Below are 25904 nucleotides of genomic sequence, written 5' to 3'. Positions count from 1 at the left end.
ACATATTCATCAATTGAAAAAAATGAATTTTAATAAATTGTGGCATATGCATATAATGAAATAGTGTATAGCACTAAACAGGAATGATCTAGTTCTGTAACAAACAACATGATTGAATATTAAAAGTAAAATGTTAATTACAGCCAGGCACAGTGGCTTGCATCTATAATCCCAGCTACTCAGGAGGCTGAGATGGGAGGATTGCTTGAGGCCAGGAGTTCAAGACCAGCCTAGGCAACATAACAAGATCTAGCTCTAAAAGAAATAAAAATAAAAAATGTTAGCTGGGCGTGGTGGCTCATGCTGTAATCCTAGCATGGCAGGCATCTGTAGTCCCAGCTACTAGGGAGGCTGAGGTGGGAGCATCACTTGAACCCAGGTGTTCGAAGCTGCAGTAAGCTGTGATAACACCAAAGAACCCTAGGGTGGGCAACAGAGCAAGACCCTGTCTCTTTAAAAACTTAAAAAAAAAAAAAAAGTAACTACAAACAGCAAGTCCTGGAAAATTATATAAACCATGACACCATTTTTTAAAATTAAAAAACAAGCAAAATCTAGTGATACATACGTGAGTAAAAAACAACAATAAAACCAACTTTTTAAAAAGCAAAGAATAATAAAAAGAAAAAAATACAACCTAGTCATGCCCTCTTGGGGCAGGCTCCGGGATAAAAAAGCAGCAGATGGAAAGACGGAAGGTACGTGGAAGATTCTAGTTCTTAAGCTGAATGATAGGTCAATAAGTGCTCATTGTACAATTATGCTCTCATTTACATATGACACATATTCTTTTGTGTCATATCAGACAGAACATTTAACGTTAATTTAAAATACTTTATAAGAACCACAAGAAGAATTAACGTAGGTTTTAGTATTCTGTCAGTAAAACATAGGTGTCTATGTCTTGAATAACTTTAAAACAGCCTGAACTGTGAAGTTGGCTCTATTCACCTTTTCTAATCCATTTTCGATGGAAGTATTACTATATGATTTTGATAACCGTGAAGTAAGAGAGTATGCAGAAACAGCAATATACAGAGTGCACCTTTTTACCAAAAAAACCAGAAAGCCCATGTTTCTATTTGTTTCCTCACCCCATTCACAAGCATTAACAACTATACAGACAAAAGAAGCTGGGGAATATAAAAATCACTATGATTTCCTACATCAGTTACATAATAGTAGACTATTCAAATATAAGTTTAAGAGGGACAGTGACTTTTTTTTCTGTATCCCTTGGCATATAACTGATACTCACTAAATACTCTCTAAACGACTGAGTAGATATCTGGCAAATGAATCACTGTGTGATTCCAGTGCAGTTTTACTGTCTCACCTACCAAAGATAACATTACAGTGCCCTCTGCTGTTTCTACTTCAAGTGGAAGTAAAGCAACCTGCTTTGCTACTCATAACATTACTCATCTTTAGTAGAAATCACACTGAAATAGTTAATTAACATATCTGCTGCATCTAAGGAGAACATGAATCAAAAACTAACATTTTTACCTTCTGAATTCAACTCATCAATATAAAATTTGAGGAATTTTACAAGTTTCAAAGTCTGCCTTTAATCTAAGTGGAAGCTAAAATAAGATGAAGTAATTTTTTAAAGTCATAAATAATAATCTGTATGTAAATCCTGTATCTCCTTTTCTTCTAAAGTATACCTTTTCTCAAATACTCCAATAATTTAAATGTCAGTATAGATCATGTAGTTTTTTCATTCAATAGTACAGATCCTAATCAAGTACCATGAAATTACAGTTGATGTTTAAGCAGTCAAAAATGTATATTTAGGGACTGGGAGTGGTGGCTCACACCTGTAATCCCAGCACTTTGGGAGGCAGGCAGATCATTTGAGGTCAGGAGTTTGAGACTAGCCTGGCCAACATGGTGAAATCCCATCTCTACTAAAAATACAAAATTAGCTGTGCATGGTGGTGCATGCCTGTAACCTCAGCTACTGAACCCAGGAGACAGAGGCTGCAGTAAGCCAAGGTTGCGTTCCTGCACTAGGTGACAGAGTAAGACTCTGTGTCAAAAAAAAAAGTGCATTTAACTTTTGACCCTCCAAAAACTTAAGTACTAATAGCCTACTGTTTACTGTTGACTAGAAGCCTTATACATAATACGAAGAGTCAACACATATTGTATATGTTGTATGTATTAAATATTGTATTATGTAATATAGCATGTACATAAGCTAAAGAAAATATTATTAAGAAAATCAGAAGAGAAAATACAATTATAGTACTATACTGTATTTACTGATATAAGTTTATGCCATCTATTTACAAGATGAATCATCAGTTTGAAATAGCAGCAACCACAACTGCAGACCTCAATCTACAGCTAAATATTAAGCAATTAAACTCTTTCTTGTAATGTCATGACCTTCGTCTGCTTCTTGGAGCAACTGAAGCGTCAACAGTGTTACTTCATATGGGTCCCACGGTGTTACTCGAGGTTTACAATATTGCACGAAATATGATGAAAATAGGCAAGAATGGTGAGAAATGACTTTTTAAAGCAATATGCAATTTACTGGAGCAAAGAACTTCATGCAGAGATGATTAGCATTTAAGTTTAGCATAAATCACACAGCATTTAAGTATGTATTCCCAACACCTGAGCTCATTGTAATAACAGGAAGTGGCTAGAAAATTATTACAGTATTACAGTATGTACCAGTTAATGTTATGTAGTTACAATTTAATACTGTATCTTTATGTTTGTTTACATTTTTCTCAACTGGGAATGGCAACATGTACAGTGTGTGTGAAAAGTTTTGATAAATTTTTACTTTTGTAATAGATTTGTGTATATTTTAAAGTAGTGAGAAAATAAACTAGTACCTACATATATTTTATGCATTCATGATATACCTAACCTTTCCTTTATTTTTTCTATGTTTCTAAGGTACAGTTCATCTGTGAGTTTTAAATTGTCACAAATCTCAGAAAATTTTTCCAATATATTTATTTTTAAAAATACACATAGAAGTGGACTCGTGCAGTTTAAAGTTGTCTTGTTCAAGGGTCAACTGTACTTCACTTTAAAAGATATATGGTCTCTAACAAATGATTATACAGACCCAGCCTTTTAGTACTTGGCAGAGTACATTATAAAGTCATATCCAATATCATGATGCATATTTTTATTTATATATGCTTGAAATATATAACCTTAAGTAAATTTCTTCTATTCCAAGTAAAAAATATCTCCATTTGTAAAAACCCAGTTCCTAAGATAAAATATTTCAGTTAATATTTAAAATGCTATTCTATTTATAAAGCTCAGCAGTGCCATTCAGTTCACCTGAGTCCATGTCTAAATATATGAGGTAATTAAAGAAACTGAAGAATCCATTGAAATTATATGCCAAGTAAGTATCACAAGGCTGAACAACAAAACATAAAAATATTTTGAAGCTTGGTGCAGTTGCTCACGCCTGCAATGTCAGCATTTTGGGAAGCCAAGGCAGGAGGATTGCTTGAGTCCAGGAGTTTAAGATCAGCCTCGGCAATATAGGAAAACCCTGTGTCTACAAAAAATAATAATAAAAAAAAAAATTAGCTGGGCACATGCTTGTAGTCCCAGCTACTCAGGAGGCTGAGATGGGAAGATCGCTTGTGTCTGGGAGAAGTTGTGGCTGCAGCAAGCTGTGATTGTGCCACTGAACTCCAGCCTGGGTGTCAGAGTAAAACCCTGTCTCAAGAAAATCAAAAACAACATTTTGAGGTTTGTGTTCTTTTTCCTACTTTTAAGATTTCTACTTCCGAATGATAATTGTATAATAAATAATATTTATAAAATATTTTGAGTTACTGCATTTAAGAATGAAAAAAGGGCTAGGCACGGTGGCTCACACCTGTAATCCCAACACTTTGGGAGGCCAAGGCCACAGGATCACTTGAGACCAAGAGTTCAAGACCACCCTGGGCAACATAGTGAGACCACATCTTTACAAAAAATTTTAAAAATTAATTGGGTGTGGTGGCACAAGCCTGGAGTCCTAGCTACTCAGGCGGCAGGAAGATCTCTTGAGCCTAGAAGTTCAAGGTTGCAGTGAGTTATGATTGTGCTATTGTACTCCAGCCTGGGTGACAGAGTGAGTCCCCTGTCTCTAAAAAATAAGAATTAAAAAAAAAAAAAGGAATTTAGCATATTACTTTAAATCCTCTCTTTTTAGAAAAAAAAAATTACATACTATAACCAGTTAGAGTTACAGCAACTGATAAACAGCAACTGATCTAGACTAAAAAAGTTCATAGTTAGAAGAAACCTTTACCATTATCTCATTCAGTTCCTTTCCTAGGTCAATGAAATATAAGTCCCAGAACAGTAAACTGACTTGCAATAATCAGATAATTGTTCAGGAATCAATAATAAAACTTCCTAAATCAATATAATTTCCTATATTATTCATCAATAAAGTTAAAATCTTCATCTAATTTATGATGCAGTAAAATTTTAACTATTTTGTTATACTTGAATGCAACAAACTAACAGTTTCCTTCTATCTTTGAATAACAGTAGAAGGAAGACACACTGGACTAACCAATTCTAAATTCTTGGATATTTGTGCTGTCTTAGCTTCAGGCTCTCCTCTATAAAATTAATGCTTTATTAGATAATTTCTGAAGTTCCTTTCACCTCAGCAATTATATGATTTTTAATATAAAAATTGCCCCTCTTACTCCCTAGCTAACTATAAAAATTTTTAGGGGCAGGAATCATGTACATCCATTATGGATGTACATGAATCATGTACATTCATTATGTACATCCAAAAGTTGGCAGTGTCTGCTGCTCCCTGCCCCAAAAAACTCTCAGTAAAATCTGTTGACGTGAATTGGATATAATTTTCAAGGATACATCTTCTAAATCCCTAAGGTAAAACACGTTTCACTTATAAAATACCCAAAGTATAAAACAATTTTCATAATCAAATTATTAAGTAAAAATTCTGACAAACGTGTTTCTCCCATTCCTATGGCAGTGAAATCCTTGTGCTATAACTATGCCTTGTGATAACTGTAGAAAGAAATACTATGAAGAAGAGGTCCCAAATTATGAGTTAGATAATTAAGTAAACAATGCATCTTTAGATAATCAAGATGTAAGTATACAAACACTACCTATGAATCTCAAATGGACAATGAGAACAGATGGGGCACTGGGTACTAAATGACCATTTATATTCTTTACTTTGTATTTCAATTCCTGGAAAGAAAAGTAGAAGACTTAATAATTCAAAATTGAAACACCATTTGCCTTTCATAATAATTACACATCAAAATATTATCATGTCCCCAAACATGCCGTTCAAGCTTTAGCTACTTACTTGATGGCCCAAGGACATCTTTGCTATCACCAAGAAGCTTTTAAGGCAGGGTAATTGAGCAGCAAACAAATACAGTCCAAATCAGGAAGAAGCAAAATGCATCAGGATGGAAACAGCAGTGAAACAAAAGGACAAGGAAAATAGCATTAGTTTATAAGTAGAAAGCACATGCACATCAATAGTAATAACCGTAATAATTTATAAGAAAATTCCTTTTCCACACACAAAAAAAGATCTTGGATTAAGCAGTATCAAATATTTGTTTTGTTTTTAGAAAATGAAGGTGGTAAGAAAAAATGGATCGCCTAAGTATTTCGTTTTGAAAATTAAGTCAAAAATTACTTTCAATTATAATTCAAGATATGAGTTAGTAAAGGTAAAAATTACACAGAAATTTAAGAGACAGCCAAGTTATGCATTCCTTAAATTTAAGGTGGTTTAAAAACTATATAGCACCCATGCACTATTAAAGATTAGTTCTGCATGCCATGAAAGCACGTAACACTACAAGGAGGTTTAGTATGTTTCTTCTACAAAAGAGTAAGGAACATTTATTGAGTACTTGTTACATGCCAAGCATTGTGTGAAGAGCATCTACAGACGCATCAACAAAGTAGAACAAATTTTTTCTCAAATGTCAAAAAAAAAACATAGAAACATTAATTAGAAACAAGTTTTATTAAGTCAGACAAAATTTTCTTAGGGCCCAGTAAAAATCAAGCATAATATTTCGAGCTACTGGTCTTTGGGAAGTCAGAAGATCCAACCCTTGAATGAAGAACTTGCAGTCAACTAAAAGAAACAGGAAAAAGGCTGCTGACCTTCTGTTTAGTAACTATTTTAACATAAATTACTCTAAATGTTGCCTATGGATAAGTGCTTTGGTTCTGGTAGGAACAGAGTTCTCAGCTCTCCTTCACTTTAAATACCAAATACAGTAACATATCAAAACAAATGCAATAACAGAAACAAAAAATTCCCGATAATTACATTATTTGTTGGTCTTAAAGAGGCTTGAGGATCTTAATTGACTGTGACAAAACAAGTTAGCAGTTGTTTGCTTTAGGCTTTTGTGACCTCCTTGGATAAAATCTTGGACCTATTCCTTCCCTAAGTGATGGCTTTTTACAATACCTGAAATGATCTTCTAATGCCTTGAAGGCATTTGCTCTATTCATGTTTGTGCAGTTTCCCATTTAATCTCATTCTTTTGTTTTACATACAAACTAAAGTTGACAAAGTTATATTCTCCTTGGCTCAAGCAATCCTCCAGCCTCCACCTCCACCTCCCAAAGTGACGGAATTACCGATGTGAGCCACCACACCAGGCCCTAAATCACTTCTAATGAACAGAATACAGCCAAAGTGATGGGATGTCTCTTCTGGGATTAGATTATAAAGAGACTGTGACTTCCATCTTGCATGCAGTTTCTCAGTCTCTTGTAGAAAGATTACCCTGGGGAACCACTGTCACTTCATATGTCAGTCTTGTAGAGAGGCCCACTAGGTGAAAGAACTATGGTGTTAGTGAGGTCGGCCAACACCACTAGGTGAACTTCGAAGCAGATCTCCTACTCCACCCTCGACCCCCAGTCAGTCTTTCTTTTTTTGTTTTTTGAGGCAGAGTCTCGCTCTGCTGCCCAGGCTGGAGTGCAGTAGTGTGATCTCGGCTTACTGCAACCTCCGCCTCCCAGGTTCAAGTGATTCTTCTGCCTCAGCCTCCCAGTAGCTGGGTCTACAGGCACGTGCCACCACACCTGGTTAATTTCTGTATTTTTAGTAGAGATGGGGTTTCACCATATTGGCCAGGCCAGTCTCGAACTCCTGATCTTGTGATCCACCCACCTCAGCCTCCCAAAGTGCTGGGATTACAGGCATGAGCCACTGCACCCAGTGTAGTCAGTTTTATTTTGAATAAGATGGGGAACCACTGGATGGTTCTGAGAAGATAATTGACACGGTCTGATTATATTTTAACAGAATCACTGTGATTGCTATGTTGATAACGGACTAGAGAGACAAAGGTATAACTACTTCGGAGGTTACTGCTATAATCTAGGAGAGAGGGTGAATCATGGACCAAAGTGTTAGCAGTGAAGGTGATGAAAAGTAGCTGAGCTCCAAATATATTTTGAAAATAGAGGAAACAAGATTTCTAAATAGACCAAATGTGAGATAAAAGAAAAAAAGGCAGGAACAAAGTAATGTCAAATGTTGGGGTTTGAGCACCTGGAAGGATGGGACTGTCATTATCTGAGACAGAAAAGATAGTGAGAGCAGCTAGTTTACAGGGAGAAATATAAGGAGCTCACTTTGGATCAAACTAAGTTTGAAATGCATGCCAGACATTCATCCAAGTGGAAATGTCAAGTAAGCAGTTGGATATACAAATCTGTAAAGGGAAAGGTTCAGGCTGGTAAGAAAAATATAAATTATGATAAATATGAGAGTTATGATATATGACCTGAATGGCTTAATCATAAGAGATTGGAAAATGCCATAGGATAAAAGAACAGGCCCTAGAAAAACATATATTATAACGAACAACACAACTAAGAATCACACTCAAACACTGCAAATGCAAAGTTGAAACACAATGAAAAATAAACATGGCTTCAGAAACCTTCCTCAAAAGGATATGGATACAAAAGCACTAAACTAGGAGTTAAGCGAAATCATCCTTCCAGAGTTGCTTGTAAGTGATGTCAATGGGAAACAGGATATAAGTAACTGAGGATTACATATCAAATTTACAAAGTAACATATACATCACTGAAGTCTTCTGCACATGGCTAAACTGCCCCATACTAATTCTTACCACTTCGAGGACCTGGGTCAAATTTGTACAGTACCATGTTGTATAACACACGAATAAAAACAATGTGAAATTACTGTTGTGGAACCACTGTACCCAATTACCTTGTACAATATTTAAAAAGTAAAATGCTAGGCGTTCTTCTTGGTTTTTGTTAAAGAACCTAAATAAAGCTAGAATCTCAGAGAATCCAAGAACAGCTTCTCAGTTTATTCAGAAAAAGGTCATCATGGGCGCCTTGCAGCCCCAACTACATGGGAGACTGAGGCAGGAGGATTGCTTGAGCCCAGGAGTTCAAGGCTGCAGTGTACCATGATCCATGATCCATGATCGCACCTGTGAATAGCCACTGCACTCCAGCCTGAGCAACATAGTGAGACCCTGTCTCTAAAAAGAAAGTTTCTCTAATTGACTCTATTTCAGTAACTTATGTTTACCATTATCCCACAATGTCCAGTTATCTCACTAATTTTGTTATATCGATAAGATATATTGGTAACTATATCGATAATAAAAGTTTCAGACATATTACCAAAGTATTTAAAAGCATGAAATATTTATAGCCATTACCCAAATGTTTACTAATTTTAGTCTATAAATCTCAGAAATAGTGCACTATGCAAAAAAATGTGATTGTATTTTATTGTATGTCTAAATATTTGCCACCTCATCTATAATTAGCAGTAAACACACAACCTTTAGGGCCTGGGAAACTTCTCAGTCTCAAACCACAATGGAAGGCCACACTACTAAAGAAGTAATCCCACGCAATCTATAGCTTTGATTCCATTCCCTTTGGCACAGCACTTTCCTCTTAATATACATCATGGCTTGATTTAACTCATCTGACTCATGACAAAGAGCTCATCAAGCACTGATGTAGCCGGTGGCACCTCTTCACCCAATAAAGTTGATCAAGTTGTTACAGTAGCAATTCTGCTGCAGCTGGCTCTGAGAAACTACAATTCAGAAAGAGTATACAAAACATCTGAAGAATGCTCTATTTAGCATTATTATAAGCCCTTAGAATAAGAAACTTCAGAGAGAGCTATATAGCGTAGCTGAGAACTGTCTGTTCTTTTAACAGGAGTCATCACTCTACACTTAGCTGAATTTTTAATATTCCTGTAATCATCTGCAAAACGTACTTGTGCACATTTTACCCCTGAGTTTCATGGGAGAGATTTTAAAGGAGTATTTGTCTTGGAACTACAGCTTTTCACTGTTGGATAAAGAATATGATCTGGCCTACCAAGCAGATATTTAAAAATAACCTAATCGCACTTTTGATCCAGCAATTCCCCTTCTAGGAATATTAATAAGGGGATCATACAAAATGTTCAAAAAGATGTGTCCGGCTGGGCACGGTGGCTCACGCCTGTAATCCCAGGACTTTGGGAGGCTGAGGCAGGCAGATCACGAGGTCAGGAGATCAAGACTTTCCTGGCTAACACGGTGAAACCCCGTCTCTACTAGAAATACAAAAAATTAGCTGGGTGTGGTGGCGGGCACCTGTAGTCCCAGCTACTTGGGAGGTTGAGGCAGGAGAATGGCGTGAACCTGGGAGGTGGAGCATGCAGTGAGCCAAGATAGTGCCACTGCACTCCAGCCTGGGCAACAGAGCGAGACTCCATCTCAAAAAAAAAAAAAATGTGTCCATGGATATTTACCACAACACCATTTACAGTAATCTAAAAGAAGTAACCTGTTTTAAACAGGGTAATAAAATACCTTCACACAATGAAATAGCATGAAGTCATTAAAGTTTCTTTTTCCAGCCAGGTGCAGTGGCTCTCACCTGTAATCCCAGCACTTTGGGAGGCCAAGACATGAGGATCACTTGAGGTCAAGAGTTTGAGACCAGTCTGGCCAACATGGTGAAACCCTGCCTCTATTAAAAATACAAAAATTAGCCACACGTGGTGGTACACGCCTGTAATCCCAGATACTCTGGAGTCTGAGGCAGGAAAATTGCTTGAACCTGGGTGAAGGTAGCAGTAAGCCGAGATCACACCACTGCACTCCTGGGTGAAAGAGCAAGACTCTGTCACCCGACACACACAAAAAAAGTTTATTCTTCACCTACTAAAAAACATGCATTATATATTGGCTTTTAAAAGGCTATAAAGAAGCTTGTATGATATGACCCTACCTTTATAAATTTTATTATACACATACAAACTTGGGAAAGATGCCACCAAAATATCAATAGTAGTTAACTTTAGGAGGTAGGATTTTACTTATATTTTTCAGTATTGTTTAAATATGGTACACTAGTATGCATTATTTTTACCGTCAAAATAACTTACATTTTGGAAAAAATATAAACAGTGTTTAACTGATATTTTTCAATCTACACTAGCTTATTTCTTATTATGACATAATTATCTGTGATTTAGTGGGAAGTATATTTTAAGAATCCAACTTGAAATCCTAAAAAGATGAAAAAATGTTAACATGTCGCACACAGCACCACATATTACTCACTGTCTCTTGAACTTCAGCAACTTCTGAATATGGCAATATCTAAAAAGAAAACAAATTTTCTCAGGAGTGATTTAATCTCATACACTTAAATCTGAATCTAGAGAGCACCCAGAATTTATCAAATGAATTAAGTGGTGCAATAATCTTTTAAGTAATAGCTATTTTTCAAAATTACTTCTACACTGAAAATTGAATCTTTTTAAAAAAATCTTCTTCTAGACCGGGCGTGGTGGCTAATGCCTGTAATCCCAGCACTTTGGGAGGCTGAGGCAGGCGGATCATTTGAGGCCAGGAGTTCGAGACCAGCCTGGCCAACATGGTGAAATGGCATCTCTGCTAAAAATACAAAAAATTAGCCAGGCGTGGTGGTGGGTGCCTGTAATCCCAGCTACTTGGGAGGCTGAGGCAGGAGAATCGCTTGAACCCGGGGGGATGGAGGTTGCAGCAAGCCAAGATTGTGCCATTGCACTCCAGCCTGGACAAGAACAAAAAACCCTGTCTCCAAAAAAAAAAAAAATCTTTTTTTCAATCTGAGTCATCAGGAAATTACAGTTAATTTGCCAACCTGTGGAGTCTTCTCTGGCATTGGCCTGGTACTTTTTCACACTTTATATCCTTCCTTTATGTATTTAAGTCTATCAGTCTTCTCATGTAAGCCTCTTTTGGTTTCTAAGAATACTCCTCTGCTCTGGCTTCTCTTCTATTTTCCTGCCTCCACACTTAGTCCTCCCAGCCAATAAGTGAATGGCCATTACCAGTGCTCAATCTCAACTATTTGTTGTTCTTCCTCTACCGGCTCTTTTCCTGCAGGTTCCATTGATGCTCAAGGCTCATTTATTACCTATATTCAGATAACTTCCTAGTTTCTTCTTCATACCTAGCATATCTCCAAAACTTCAAAACATTTCTATGTATATGTTTGGACATATAATGTACATTATTGCATATCCTTCTAGTTCTAAAATTATGTTAACAAAGGAAGGGCTTTACATCTTTGTATCAGGGATAGTAGTCAGCTTTCTCTCAGAAACCAGCTTCCATGCTGATTTGCCCATTTTTCTTTCAAACACTCAGGCATAAACCCTTGATTCATCTGAGACATTTCCCCCAATATCGGATTAAATTATTAAATTCTGATTTTTTTGCCTCTATGGTGCCTATTTCACATTCAGTCTTTTTTTTCACTTCCCATTAGTGCCCCCTATGTCAGACCCACATCACCTTATGTGTCAATTTCTGCATCTCCCTTTCAGTAGATGTCCCTGCCTGCAGTCTCAGCCCACTCATTCATTTACTATGCTACATACCAGAATTAAAAAACATGATAAAAACATAGTCCCTACTGCCAAGATCACCACACATAGAAGACAGCATGTATTACGGTTTATTCAACACTAACATAAGTGATCTCCAGTCTACCCAACATTACTCATTCTTCAAGCTATCCCATCATTAGCATGCCACTTAACTTCTTTCTGTGAGGTTCCTTTTTCTCCTTTGTAAATGCACTAATTATTAAACCTTATACATTTCTAGAATTGTTATGAGGCTTAATAGTTTACATGAGTATTCTACATAAACTTGTTTTGAAAATCAGTATATAGACATAAGGCAGAATTACTTATTATTAAAACAAATGAGAAAGACTAAGAAAGGACCCAGAAAAAAGTGATTAATTTACCAACTTAATTTTCTAGGCAGTCACTCTGGCCTCATTTCTCCTCCACTAAAGAAAGTCTGGTGGCACCCTGTTCTTTTAAAAATAAGCCCCCAACACGGATAGTTAAAATATTTTACAGTTTGGCCCAACTATCCATCCCACAGAAATAATGATTTTCTACGAGACAGTCTCACATCTCCACTTAACTCAAACTCCACTTAGCTAAAATTCTGCCTAGTAAAACTAATTGTTTAAAGTGATCTGTAATTTTCTCCCTACTTTCTTTTTGCTTCCCTACTCAATAGCTTGAAATTTTTATATGTATTTTCTGTCTTTCTCCACTCCAATGTTAGCTCCACTGGAGTGGGAATTTTGTCTCTTTTGTTCACTGCTACATCTCTTAAAACTAGAACAGAGCTTGGCACCATAGCAGACACTTAACAAACCCCTCACTTTGAGAGCTCAAACTGCCAATTCTGCTACCTACGTTCAAGATGAAGTTATCATTCTCCAACTCTGACTTTCTAATGTGAATTCTTTGATAATTCATAATTATCTCACAGTATTGTCTCTCTTGTTATATAAATAAATAAACAATTCAATTGTTATTTAACTTTTCTCCACCATTATAATGGTCTAGTACAGTGCTGTCACAATAGAACTTTCTACAACGATGGAAATAGTGCATATCTGTAATGTCCAACAGGGTAGCTACTACCTACATGTAGCTATTGAAATCTTGAAATGTGGCTATAAAACTAAGGAACAATTTTTAATTTCATTAGGTTAACTTTAAATTAGTAACATGTGGGAAGTGGCTACACTATCAGACAACTCAGGTCTAGCACAGCCTTACCGTTCCCTAGCTCAACCTAACACTGACCACTCCTCTAGCATTTGCCACTGCTGACCACTCCTTTTCTGAAAACTCTGCCCCTTAGTTTCCAACCTATTTTCTCTTTCTCCTCCCTCTCTCTGGCTCCCCTACATCCTAGAATCTCTCATTTCCATTCAACATGATTTCCTCATGTGATTCCATTGACTTGATTTTTTAAAGAGCTCAGTTCACCACTAACTCCCCAAATCAGTTTCCTACCTTACCCTCTCCTGAGCTGCAGCCTCTCAAGGCCATTCCAATGATTCTCCTGGTGAATTCATTCTTCTTATATAAAGCATGACATCCTTGATAATGGATTTCCTGACCTCCCACTGCAGGCATAACAAATAGATATTCCATCTGTCTTGTCACTGCTTCCTTCTATTATCAGGTCGGATTGCAGGGGAAGGCCCACAGAGCTCCATGTGTTCCTAGGAACACTGACCCTGTACCTCCACCTTCCTGAGGAGGAGGAAAGACCATTCACTCACCCTTTCCCACAACCCCGACTGCTTACAGACTAACCACTACTGTCTGCCCAACAGATATGCAAGCTTTACACTTAGTTCTTATTTCTGCCTAGAAAACTTCCTTTAGGATTCTGCTCAAAAGCTACTTCATCAGAATACTTGCATAATATTCCCAGGAAATAGCACTCATCCCCTATTTTGTTACTCTCTCTCCTTCTTACCCTGCTTTATTTTTCATCACAGCAATCATCTCATAACACAGTTCATATTTATATATTTTTTTCTTTCTCTACTCAAATGTTAGCTCCACTAGAGTGGGAATTTTGTCTATTTTGTTCACTGCTATATCCCTTAAAACTAGAACAGAGCCTGGCACCATTGTGGACATTCAACAAATACTGAATGAACAAAGACAAGAAAAGAAAAAAAAAAAAGAGGCTTAGTGATTACAACCCTAATACCTAGCACAAAGTCTCTGGCCATCTGATAAGCCCAAATTCCATCACTAAGAATCCCCTCATTCTTTTCCTTAAATAGTTCTGTCCTGCATAAAATAACATTGTTACAGATTCACAATCAGTTTTTGGTAATGAAATATGAATTATATTTCTTCTGGCACTGGTAGTCTCTTGCCATGATTCATCCAACCTCCTTTATCAAGATCTTCACATACAAGAGAAGCTCAAAATTAACCAATATGATTTTCACTTGTAACTAATGGCATGCATCTGGTGAGACTGCTGGTGGACTCTGTGGTTCGGAAACCAGAAAAAGTTTACTGCCCACTAAAAGAATTAAAGCCATAACGTTGAGCTTTAACTTCATTAACATTTTCCTCTAAATCTGGCCTAACCAGCCACAGTTGCCTGAAAAGGTTATAAAATAGCACAACCGAAACCATATTATCACATCACAATCATGCCAGGTGATATGAGAACTGGCTATATGAGCTGACATATACATAAACATTTCAGTGTCTGATGCTTCATCTTATGACCTGTTTCACACATTTCAATTGTCAATCTGAAATAAAAGCTCATCTTACTTGAAATTTCATTTTGGCCAATTCTTTGCATTCTTACATAGAGATATGTGAGCCTACATTCTAGATTAAATCATGACTGAGATCTAAATTAAGACATAAGAGCTGCAAAAAAAATACCTTCATGCCTTCTAGATTTCTATTCCATTTCTAACAAATCACTGATTAGTATATCACACTGCATAGCATCAAGCCACGGGCAAGACTGCTAATAATAACATGGAAACGTCAACCCCCATGACTCATCAATCTACCACACATAAGAATGCAGTTAGCAACTGTTCCTCATGTCTCTGCAACTACATGGTGCCCAAATGTCAAAATATTCAGCCTAGATAAAAAAAGTCAAAATTATTAATAGTTACAGGAAAATAAAGCTTTGGATTAAATAAAATAGATCATGTATCACATATTTTTCAATGTATACAAAAAATTATATTAGGTAATGAATATAAAAACCTTAAAAAGATGCTTAAAAGTCTAGGTGTAATATAGATGAGTTTATAACAAAAAAAAATAGCCCTTTCTTTCAATAAGAGAATTCGAATATTTACATTTAGATCCTAGTGCTGTCTGTCTAGCTAACTGACTTTATGCAAATTACTCTTTCAGAGCCTTGGTTTCTTCATCTTTTAAAAACAGAGTAACATCTACCTTACAGTATTATAGAAAGGATTAAATGAGGAACTGTACGGAACACCAAGCCTCTGTACACCTCCACTTGGATACACATCTCAAACTCAGCATGTGGAAAACTGACTTCATCTCTCCTCTCTCTGCCCCTGCTCTTCTTCCTATATTTTCTCCCTTAATGAATGGTACCTCCCACCAAATCACACAACAGAGAAACCTTTAAGTCACTCTAAACTTCTCCTTCACTTTTATTTTCCTCATCTATATTCTCCTCCACTCCTAATATTAAGTCCAGGACAAGGTCCTAAAGTTCTACATAGTCTATCATGTTTATCCTTTATTTCTCATGTCCACAGTTACTGCTACTACCTGCCACCTGAATTTCTTACACCTAAGTAGTTTATACTGGTATCACAGAGCGCCTTCTAAAGTTGTTCAACAACATGGTTGAACCACTTCAATGGTTTTGGACTTGGTAGGCTCCCACAGCCTACCAAAACTGGAGAGAAAAACATTGAACCCCATCTTCAAGGCTCTTCGCAATTTTGTCAATCTTACGTCATGCATTCCTCCAAACACCCATGAATCCTACACATCACAAAAGTGACAAACTGATAATTACTTTCACTTCTTCAAACATACCATGTTGTTGAACAATTTACTTGTTACTCTCACAGCTCCTTTTGTCTACAATGCCATTCTCACCTTCACCAGGCAAATACCTAAGTTCCTTTCAACACTCAGGTTAAGCATTACCTCGTCTAAAAACACTTTTTTGATAATGACTTTTCAACTCCACTAAAATAAGTGACTCTTATGATCCCTTCTGCATCGTATATGGTCATCTATAACAGTGTCATCTCATCCAGTATGAATTAATGCTAAACACATTAATGCCCTAAAACTTATAGAAAGAAAATGTAATTCGATATGCAAAGGCCTGAGTTCAAGGCCTGACTCCATCGTCTACTTCTTGTATAGCTCAGGAAAAGCTACATAATTTCCCTTTATCTCAGTTTCTGCATCTGTAAAATGAGGATACCACCATCTTAACATCATTTTTAAGATTCTACATGTTTAGTACATGTAAAATTGGTCTTTAGTATCTTCCTGAAACCACACATCCAATCAATCACCAGGTCCTGCTGATTTGCATCTCTAATTCCTTTTACATAGTTTCTATTCTGCTGCCACTACCACAGAAGTTTTAATTGCCTTTTATCTACATTTCACAAGAGCATGCTAACTTATTCCCTGAACTAACCACCTCTATTTCTATGGTTTTCAACCTTAGTTGCACATCAAAATCAACTAACGAACTTTAAAAGGTACTAATATATGCAACTCACCCTCTGAGATTCTAATTCAATTGAATAGGAATGTAGCTGTGCATCAGTTTTTGAAAATATCCCAGATAAATCTAACGTTCAATTGGTTGCCCCACCAATACTCCACAATTTTGCCATGCTGATATTCCTAAACCACAACTCTGAACAGGCTGGTTCCCTGCTCCAAAATCTTCAACAATTTGATACTGTGTTAACAACAAAGATCCCAAACAGTAAAAGTAGTATTCAAGGCCCCGTATGATCTGATTCAAAGAGACGCAGTATAGGAAAGTGATTAAAGGTTCACCCCTGGAGTCAAAATGTATCCCAGCTCCGCTACTTACCAGATGTGTGTCCTTGTCTCTGTATCCTCATAATTCTATCTATCTCAGGGTTATTTTTAAGATTAAATGAGTTTATGCGCAAGGCACTTTGAATAGCTGGTGGCACACAGTGGAAATTTAATAAACATTAATTGTTATTCATTTCTATTAGCTTTATTTTCTACTAATTCCCCTAATGCAGCCAACAGTTTTACGCATAAGACCTAAATAAAACCTGCTCTAAACACGTATAGGCATGAATCTACGAAGGTACTATGTGTAGAATGTACTTAATGAAGGTACGTTAGTTTGCTGAATCCAATAAACGTTTAAATAAAATAAAATAAATTTAAAAAACATAAAATTTTAAAAAATATTTTGATTTAAAGTCCAACCAAATCTCCACTTGTCTGTCTAGTGACAGTATAATAATGAACAGATTTTTATCCATACCTCAACTTAGTAGGTTTTCATTAACTTGTGACTGCTTCAGAAATCAACTTAAGTTTAATATGGTGAAAACAGTAGCTTTGGAGCAAGAGCAAGCTTAGGATGGGGGGATAAATTTATATACATGCATTTGTGTATGTACACACATACATATATACATAAAATTTAATTTTGTGTGTATATGTATAAAAATAATATTAAATTTCTGGAGGGCAGGCAGAGTCTCACTCTGTCGCCCAAGCTGGGGTGCAGTGGCATGATCTTGGCTCACTGCAGCCTCAACCACCAGGGCTCTAGCAATCCTCCTACCTCAGCCTCTTGAGTAGCTGGGACCACAGGCACATGCCACCACGACCGGCTAATTTTTTTTATTATTTGTAGAAACAAGGTCTCGCTATGTTGCCCAGGCTAGTCCTCAACTCCCAGGCTCAAGCAATCCTCCTGCCTCAGCCTCCCAAAGTGCTAGGATTACAGGTGTGAGCCATTGCAACCAGCCCCAAATTAAATTTTATGTCTATAGGTACATATGTACATAGACAAATACATACATAAATTCATCACCCAATCCTCAAGCTTCTCTTGCTCCGTTGTTGCTATTTTCACCCTATTAAACTTAAGTTGACTTCTGAAGCAGTGACTTCTGAAGCAATCACAACTTAATGAAAACCTACTAAGATGAGGTATGGATAAAAATCTCTTTATTGTTCTATTGTCACTAGAAAGACAGGTAGAGATTTGGTTGGACTTTTAATCAAATTTTATCTTCACATATCTCCAATATGCTAAAATTTGAATCCTTCACATTTCTTTCTGAGGTTTTATGGGACTCCCATAAATTTTATTTTAATCTTAAATTTAAGATTCTTAACATACACCATTTTAATTAAGAGTTAAATGTGGACCTGTGGGTGTCTAAACTTTAATTATATCCTGCTTATGAGAAGCTCTGGCATGTCTTAAAACTTGAGAGAAAGAGCAAATGACAATACTTTTAAAAAACTATCATATGTTTAAAAGCTGAGAAGTTGCATTATTTATGGGTACTGAAGGAAATAATAAGTCTTTAAAGCCAGTTCTCCTCCCAAAGTCCAGGTTAGCAAAACAAATAGCTTTGTCTATTCTCCTGTTACATAATTTCACTGTCTACACTGAGTAAAGGACAGCCTGTTTTTTCAGGTGGTTCCTTAATAGTTCTATTTTTCATTTTTAAACTGTGTATCACATTTGACAAAGATCTTAATATGAATTAACTGCGTAACAGTTCTGCTGTTCTTTTAAATCTCTGGTCCACTTTCAGCCACTCTATACACAGAGAATGCAAAGTCAATAAAGAAGAAGCCAATTGCTTTTGCAAGTGAGAACTGAATTACTAGTGAAGTAACAAGTCCCCACCCCACCCTAGCCCCTGAACCCATCCCTGAAGGTGCAGAAAGTGGAATATCATAGATAAAGAAAAGGCCAGGAGAAGGGAACAGGAGGAAGGGTTGGAAGCCAGCCATCTTTCTATGCTCTTTTCTCTCTAATCATTGAACACCTTGTTTTTACTATGAGCACAAAACATGATTTAATTCCATACAGAGGCATTAAACACAGTCCTAAGTAAGCATTTTTGCTTTTAAACTGTGCACGTACACATGCTGTACTGTTACAGTACACATACACCAAATGCAGGCAGAGAGGCCGACTACTGCCTTCCACTGTGCTTTCTCTCAAATGGGCTGTTTACAACTAAGGAGACAGTTTATGGATAAGAAGTGTGCTCAGAACAGAGATACAGAAAAGTTCCCTAAGAAACAGAATATATAAGCAACTGGGGTAACGAGGTAGAAGCTATGATTTTTAATAAAAAAGATTCTCCAACCTAAGACATGTATTCTCTAGATTGACCAAAACGGTCAAAAGCTAGTCCCTGGGCTCTTACCTTTCTATGTAGGACAGTATCAGACAAGGCAGTTAATATTCCCAAAGAATATTACTAAGAGAATATAAGCTCACAAACAAAAATAATATTCTAAGGAGCCCAAGTGCTGTGAAAGACAACAAACTGAACAACCTTGGTCAAAGAAAAGAAAATCGGTGAACCAAACTCATCAAAAACTTAATAAACATGTTTAAAAAGATAACAGAGGATATTATAAAACTGAGCATGAACAAGCAAATATTTTTAAAGCTGATAATACTGGGTATAAAAATATAGATAAATAAAATACAGTAGGCTCGAACAGCAAAATGAGTATGATCCAATAATAAATTAATAAGCTAGAAGAATAATCAAGGAATTCAAAAAGAAGTCATCAGGAAGAAAAAAGATGGAAAATATACATAAGTTAAGCAAGATTAAAGAATGAAACAGAAGTGCCACATTCACAAAATAAGAGATGCAAAAGGAAGGCATAAAAGATTTAAATAGTAACGGAATATTAAATTTTAAATAATTTTGAAAACCTACACAGAATGAATACTTTTCTAGAAAAGACTCCCCAAGTCTCACCGCCAGACATATATTCATAAAACCACAGCCTCAACTGTATAAGGAATGGAAGAAAAAGGGAAAAAAACCTATTATTTACAAATTATATGAATCAGACAAAATATCAAAATTAATGAAAAGTAAGTAGACATTCAACAAATATCTGTTAAATTACCAAATGAGAAAAGAAAGAAACAAAGTCAAAAAACTACTCAAAGGTAGAGGTCCTGTCTCAACACTAAGCAGAGTTATAAAGAAGCCAGAGTTTATCTTGGTATCACTCCCTTATTCTTAAAGGCCCTATCAATTATTTCTTCTACTCTCCCACCCCCAAATCTCATCTTGTTGGTTCCTTTTGTCATATCAGGCAGCTGTCAATTATTCTTTCTTAAAGTGTTAGTTGCTTAAGGCTTAGATGAGCAACTCAAACTTCTGGGTCTCGAGATTCCTTTATACTCTTAGAAACTGTTGAAGACTCCAAAGAGCTATGGTATATGTGGATTATGCCTAGTAATATTTTCCGAATTAAAAAAAAAAATTAATGGGAAATTTACTAACCACCTCAGCCACATGATCATGGTCAACAGCAAAAATAAGTTATGCTGACAGAATATACCCTTGGTATGGTGTGATGAAAACAGCACTGTATCTCTGTGGTCTTCCTTCTCAAAATCCATTAAACTTAGTCTAATCATGAAAAACATATCAAACAAATTCCAGTTCAGAGATGCTATGTAAAATAACTGACCAGCAGCCCTCAAAACGGTCAAGGTTCATTCAAAACAAAGAAAGTCTGACACACAGTCATAGCCAAGAAGAACATAAGGAAACACGAGAACTAAATGCAATGTGGTTTCCCGAACTGGATCCTGGAACATAAAAAGGACATTATGTAAAAACTAAATAATTCTGAATCAAGTATGGATTTCTGTTAATAATGTATCAACATGAGTTCATCAATTATATCAAATGTACCACACTAATATAAGATGTTCTTAATAGGGGAAAGGGGGGTGTACAACATATATGGGAACTCTATTATCTTTACAATTTTTCTGTAAACCTAATACTATTCTAAAACAAAGCTTATTTTACAAAAAATACCTCAGAAAAAATTAAACTAAAAAAAAAACCTGAAAACAAAAGAATTCACAGCAGGTGCAGTGGCTCACACCTGTAATCCCAGCATTTTGGGAGGCCGAGGAAGGTGGATCACCCGAGGTCAGGAGTTTGGGATCAGCCTGGCCAATACGGTAAAACTCCATCTCTACTAAAAATACAAAACCTAGCCAGGCGTGGTGGTGCACCTATAATCCCAGCTACTCCGGAGGCTGAGGTGGAAGAATTACTTAAACCTGGGAGGCAGAGGCTTCAGTGAGCTGAGGTCGTGCCTCTGCACTCCAGCCTAGGCAACAGAGCAAGACTCCATCTAAAAAAAAAGAATTCACAGGCATACCCTCCAGTAGCCACCAGAGCAATGACATCATGTTTTATGTGGTCTCTGGAAAGTTGTACTGTGCCCTAATGAGGAAAAAAAAGATAAATAATATTAAATACCATGATATTATCACAAAAAAAATAATTTTTAGCCCTCACAGATTCTCTGAAAGGGTCTTAGAGAGTCCCAGAGTCCTGGGAATCCACTTTAAGAACATCTCCAAGAATAATAGAAACACAAAAGATGTGTGGCTGGGAATTCTGCTGTTATATTCTATATGCCACTGGTTATTTCTTTTTCTTTTAAAAAGTTGACACTCTCTCCAACTAGGCTCCCCAAATTTACTACAGAGTCCAATTATATACCTGAATGATTTTTACATTACTCAAGCCTCTAACAAGAATAACCATCTAATAAGGTAAGAAAAAAAAAAGAAAAATGATATAATGAGATGGAATCTTTAGTACTCACACAATAGGTAATAGTGACCAATATTTTCCCACTTGGGAAGTTCAAACAATTACAAATATTTAAGTACTGCTAACAAAACTTTCAGAAGTTAAAGTAATGGAGATGTAAACAAAGTATAACAGGCCGGGCGCAGTGGCTCACGCCTGTAATCCCACCACTTTGGGAGGCCGAGGTGGGCAGATAACAAGTTCAGGAAATCGAGACCATCCTGGTTAACAAGGTGAAACCCCGTCTCTACCAAAAATGCAAAAAATTAGCCGGGTGTGGTGGCAGGCACCTGTAGTGCCAGCTGCTCGGGAGGCTGAGGCAGGAGAATGGCGTGAACCCAGAAGCACACCACTGCACTCCAGCCTGGGCGACAGAGCAAGACTCTGTCTCAGTATAACAAAGTATACCTATCAAATCATTTTGACCTTTTCTAAATATCTCCCTTTAATAGAAGTTTCAATAAAGCTATAAAGTGGCAAAAGACAAAATTCCTAACAAAATGTAGATTGGACTGTACATTTTAAAATAACTAAATGAGTATAATTGGATTGTAACACAAAGGATAAAAGCTTAAGGAGATGGATAACCCCTCTTCCATGTGATACATGCCTGTATCAAAACATATACCCCATAAATATATTTACATACCACTTGCACACAAAATTTTTTTAAAATTAAAATAAAAATTTTTTTATTGCATTAAAAAAATGTATGTTGATTGGTTTGCTTGCTCAAAAGGTACAGACTAATCATAATCATTCTTTCCAGCCTCCACTTTTTTAACCCAATTAGAATTCTGATGTATACCCCTATTGAACTAACAGACCTAGGCAATGATCATCAATGGTTGCTATTATCACAGAGAGAGAGACAATGAGACATTATGTGCCTCCTGACAGTTATGTACAACACCATTTATACATCACTATCGTCAAAAAAATTTGAACCTCAATCTGTGCAAGCCTCTAATTCTAACAACCAACTTGCAAGAAATATAAGGGACTGATGAACACCCTAAATATCACCATGAGGGGAAAACTCATATTGTAGAAAACTCCACAGAATAAACTATCTTGTTTTTTCAATAAATTGAAAGGTAAAAATTAAGAACAGATATAGGAAAGATTTAAAAGATTCAAAAAGACTTGTGACTTACCAACTAAGTCCAACACAACAACCTACTATAAAAAGAATACGAGAAGCCAGGCATGGTGGCTCATGCCTGTAATCCCAGCACTTCGGGAGGCTGAGGCTGGCAGATCCCCTGAGGTGGGGAGTTCAAGATCAGCATAACCAACATGGAGAAACCCTGTCTCTACTAAAAATACAAAAATTAGCCGGGCATGGTGGCGCATGCCTGTAATCCCAGCTACTCGGGAGACTGAGGCCTGGGAGGCAGAGGTTGCACTGAGCCAAGATTGCGCCATTGCACTGCAGCCAGGGCAACAAGAGTGAAACTCTGTCTCAAAAAAAAAAAAAAGAATTTGAGAGAACTAGGGAAGTGTAGGCACTGAATAATTATCTGACTAAAGAGTTATTAATTTTTAGGAATAATGTATTTATGATCAAAGTTTTAAAGTCTTTATATTTTAGAGATATATACAGACAGTAAATATTTATGAATAAAATGATTTATCTAAGATTTGTTAAAAAAAACTCTGGCCTAGGAAGGTGGGAGTATAGATGAAACAACGTCGACCCAAGTTGATAATTGTTGAAGATGAGTAATGGGAACATTGGGATACATTCTACTACTCCATTTCAGTTCAAGAATAACTTCTATTAACAATCTTGTATGTATGATTAATACAAACTGTTAGAGTCAGCAAGCAGCTGTTGGGAAGAAGAAATTATTTTAACATGAGAAAATAAGAATGTAAGTAATAAATTGGTGACTAAAATTTTCAGTTATTTTTACTTTACATAAGGAGATCCCTGCAACCTAAGAATTCTCATTATTTAGGACTTCAGTCTAGCTGGCAACTTCCCAGGTGAGATGCCTGGGCAGACCACAGACTTTGGGTTACCCAGCAACAGGACCCACTTCCAATAGGTTAGGTTACTCCAGAGGTTAATACTGGCTCTGGAGGAAAGAATAACGGCCTCCCAAAGATGTCCACACTCTAATCCCTGGAAGCTGTGAATGTTACCTTCTACAGTAAAAGGGGCTCTGCAGATGTGATTTAGGTTAAGGACCTTGATATAGGGCAGTTAACTGATTTTCTGAGTGGGTTATGTAACTGAGCTCAATGTAATCATAAGTGTCCTCATAAGGAGGAAACAAGAGGGCCTAAATGAGCAGCAGGTTATGTGATAACAAAAGCCAGAGGTTGAAGTGATACAAGGATCCACGAGCCAAAAAAGATTAATGCATTCTCTAGATACTAGTAAAAGCAAGAAAATGGATTCTTCCCTCAGAGTCTTCAGAAGGAAAACAACACTAACACTTTGCTTTTAGATTTCTGACTTCCAGAACTGCTAAGAAAATAAATTTGTGTTGTTTTGAGCCACTAAAGCTGTGGCAATTTGTTATAGTCGCAATAGGATAAGAGCACAATGACCAACGGTAAAATTTAAAGAAGTGCTATTGTACAACAATACTTTCAGAGGATTAGTAATTGGCATATGAATAAATTATCATTAAATTTGAATGCACCAATGCCTTCGAGGCCAATTATTGGGAAGTTGTACATAAAAAACTACTGTTGTTACAGCCTGGGAAACATACGAGACCCTGCATCTATTTAAAATAAATTAGAAATTGGCCAGACAGAGTGGGGCAGGCTTGTAGTCCAAGCTACTCTGGAGGCTGAGGTGGGAGGATCACTTAAGCCCAGGAATTCAAGGCTGCAGTGAGCTAGGATCACACGAGTACAGTCCAGCCCGGGCAACAGAGTAAGACCCTGTCTCTACAAAAAATTTAAAACTAAAAAAAAATGTGAATACTATTGTTAGAAAGATGCTATCACGAACACCACATAATATACCAAATCAATAATCATAATAATGAAGTTAATCTCATAGTATTTATAACAGGACAAAAACAGCAATATTTAAAAACTGTGACCCACTCAAAATAATACTTACTGTAGCAAAAAGTGGTGTAATTCCATTAATTTGCGTGCACAAGCTCTAAAATGTTGCTAATTTTTATAGATAGCCGGACTTCTTAGAATATGATTTAAGGCTTTGAATAAACTCTAATAACACAGCAATTTTACCTTATGATCACCAAATCTAAATTATCAATAACTCACCCAGTATATAAAAATCAGTTACAGGAAGTTGGATCATCTCTAGGCTCTCCACAAAGACATTCATTGACTATATTCTAAGAATTGCTGAACTAAATCATTTGTGCAGTTCCTTCCACTTCAGAAAGCTTTTGGATTCAAGGTACCCAACCTGAATTAGAATCTTAAAGATTTTCTCAATTGAGAGCCCTTATACACACAAAAAACATTCATACATATTTTTTAAATTGTTGCTCTCTTCTAAAAAACCATTTATAAAATCAATTTTTAATACAATAAAGGATTTTGTCCTCTAATAAAATGTATGAAGCAGTTTCCTTTGCTTCAAGAGAAAAAAGAAATAATACTTCAGAAATACTTCAAAAGATAGGCCGAGCGCAGTGGCTCACACCTGTAATTCCAACACTTTGGGAGGCTGAGGTGGGGCGGATCACCTGAGGTCAGGAGTTCAAGACCAGCCTGACCCAAGAGAAAGAAATAAAGGGTATTCAGTTAGGAAAAGAAGAAGCCAAATTGTCCCTGTTGGCAGATGACATGATTGTATATTTAGAAAACCCCATTGTCTCAGCCCAAAATCTCCTTAAGCTGATAAGAAACTTCAGCAAAATCTCAGGATATAAAATTATGTGCAAAAATCACAAGCATTCTTATACACCAGTAACAGACAAACAGAGAGCCAAATCAGGAATGAACTTCCATTCACAATTGCTTCAAAGAGAATAAAATACCTAGGAATCCAATTTACAAGGGATGTAAAGGACCTCTTCAAGGAGAACTACAAACCACTGCTCAGTGAAATAAAAGAGGACATAAACAAATGGAAGAACATTCCATGCTCATGGATAGGA

The 25904-nt window shown here is 36.5% G+C and overlaps 1 protein-coding gene across 12 annotated transcripts in view; it reads right to left on the bottom strand.

Moving 5' to 3' along the window:
- The window catches only part of LOC105473327 (oxysterol binding protein like 8), a 214553-nt gene that overhangs the window by 104183 nt on the left and 84466 nt on the right, over nt 1-25904 (bottom strand). For 4 of the 12 annotated variants that reach the window (XM_011727095.3, XM_011727096.3, XM_011727098.3 and 1 more), the window contains one exon: nt 5351-5387. The exons of 4 other annotated variants lie outside the window; for them this stretch is intronic. In XM_011727095.3, the coding sequence (XP_011725397.2) occupies nt 5351-5387 (37 nt within the window). Of the gene's footprint in view, nt 1-5350; nt 5388-10652; nt 10692-25904 lie in introns of those variants that run through there. 4 more of the 12 variants (XM_011727092.2, XM_011727093.2, XM_011727101.3 and 1 more) reach the window with 3 other exon arrangements.

The sequence above is a fragment of the Macaca nemestrina genome, chromosome 10 (genome assembly GCF_043159975.1).
Source record: "Macaca nemestrina isolate mMacNem1 chromosome 10, mMacNem.hap1, whole genome shotgun sequence".
NCBI lineage: Eukaryota > Metazoa > Chordata > Mammalia > Primates > Cercopithecidae > Macaca > Macaca nemestrina.
This window is presented reverse-complemented; position numbering and strand designations above follow the sequence as displayed.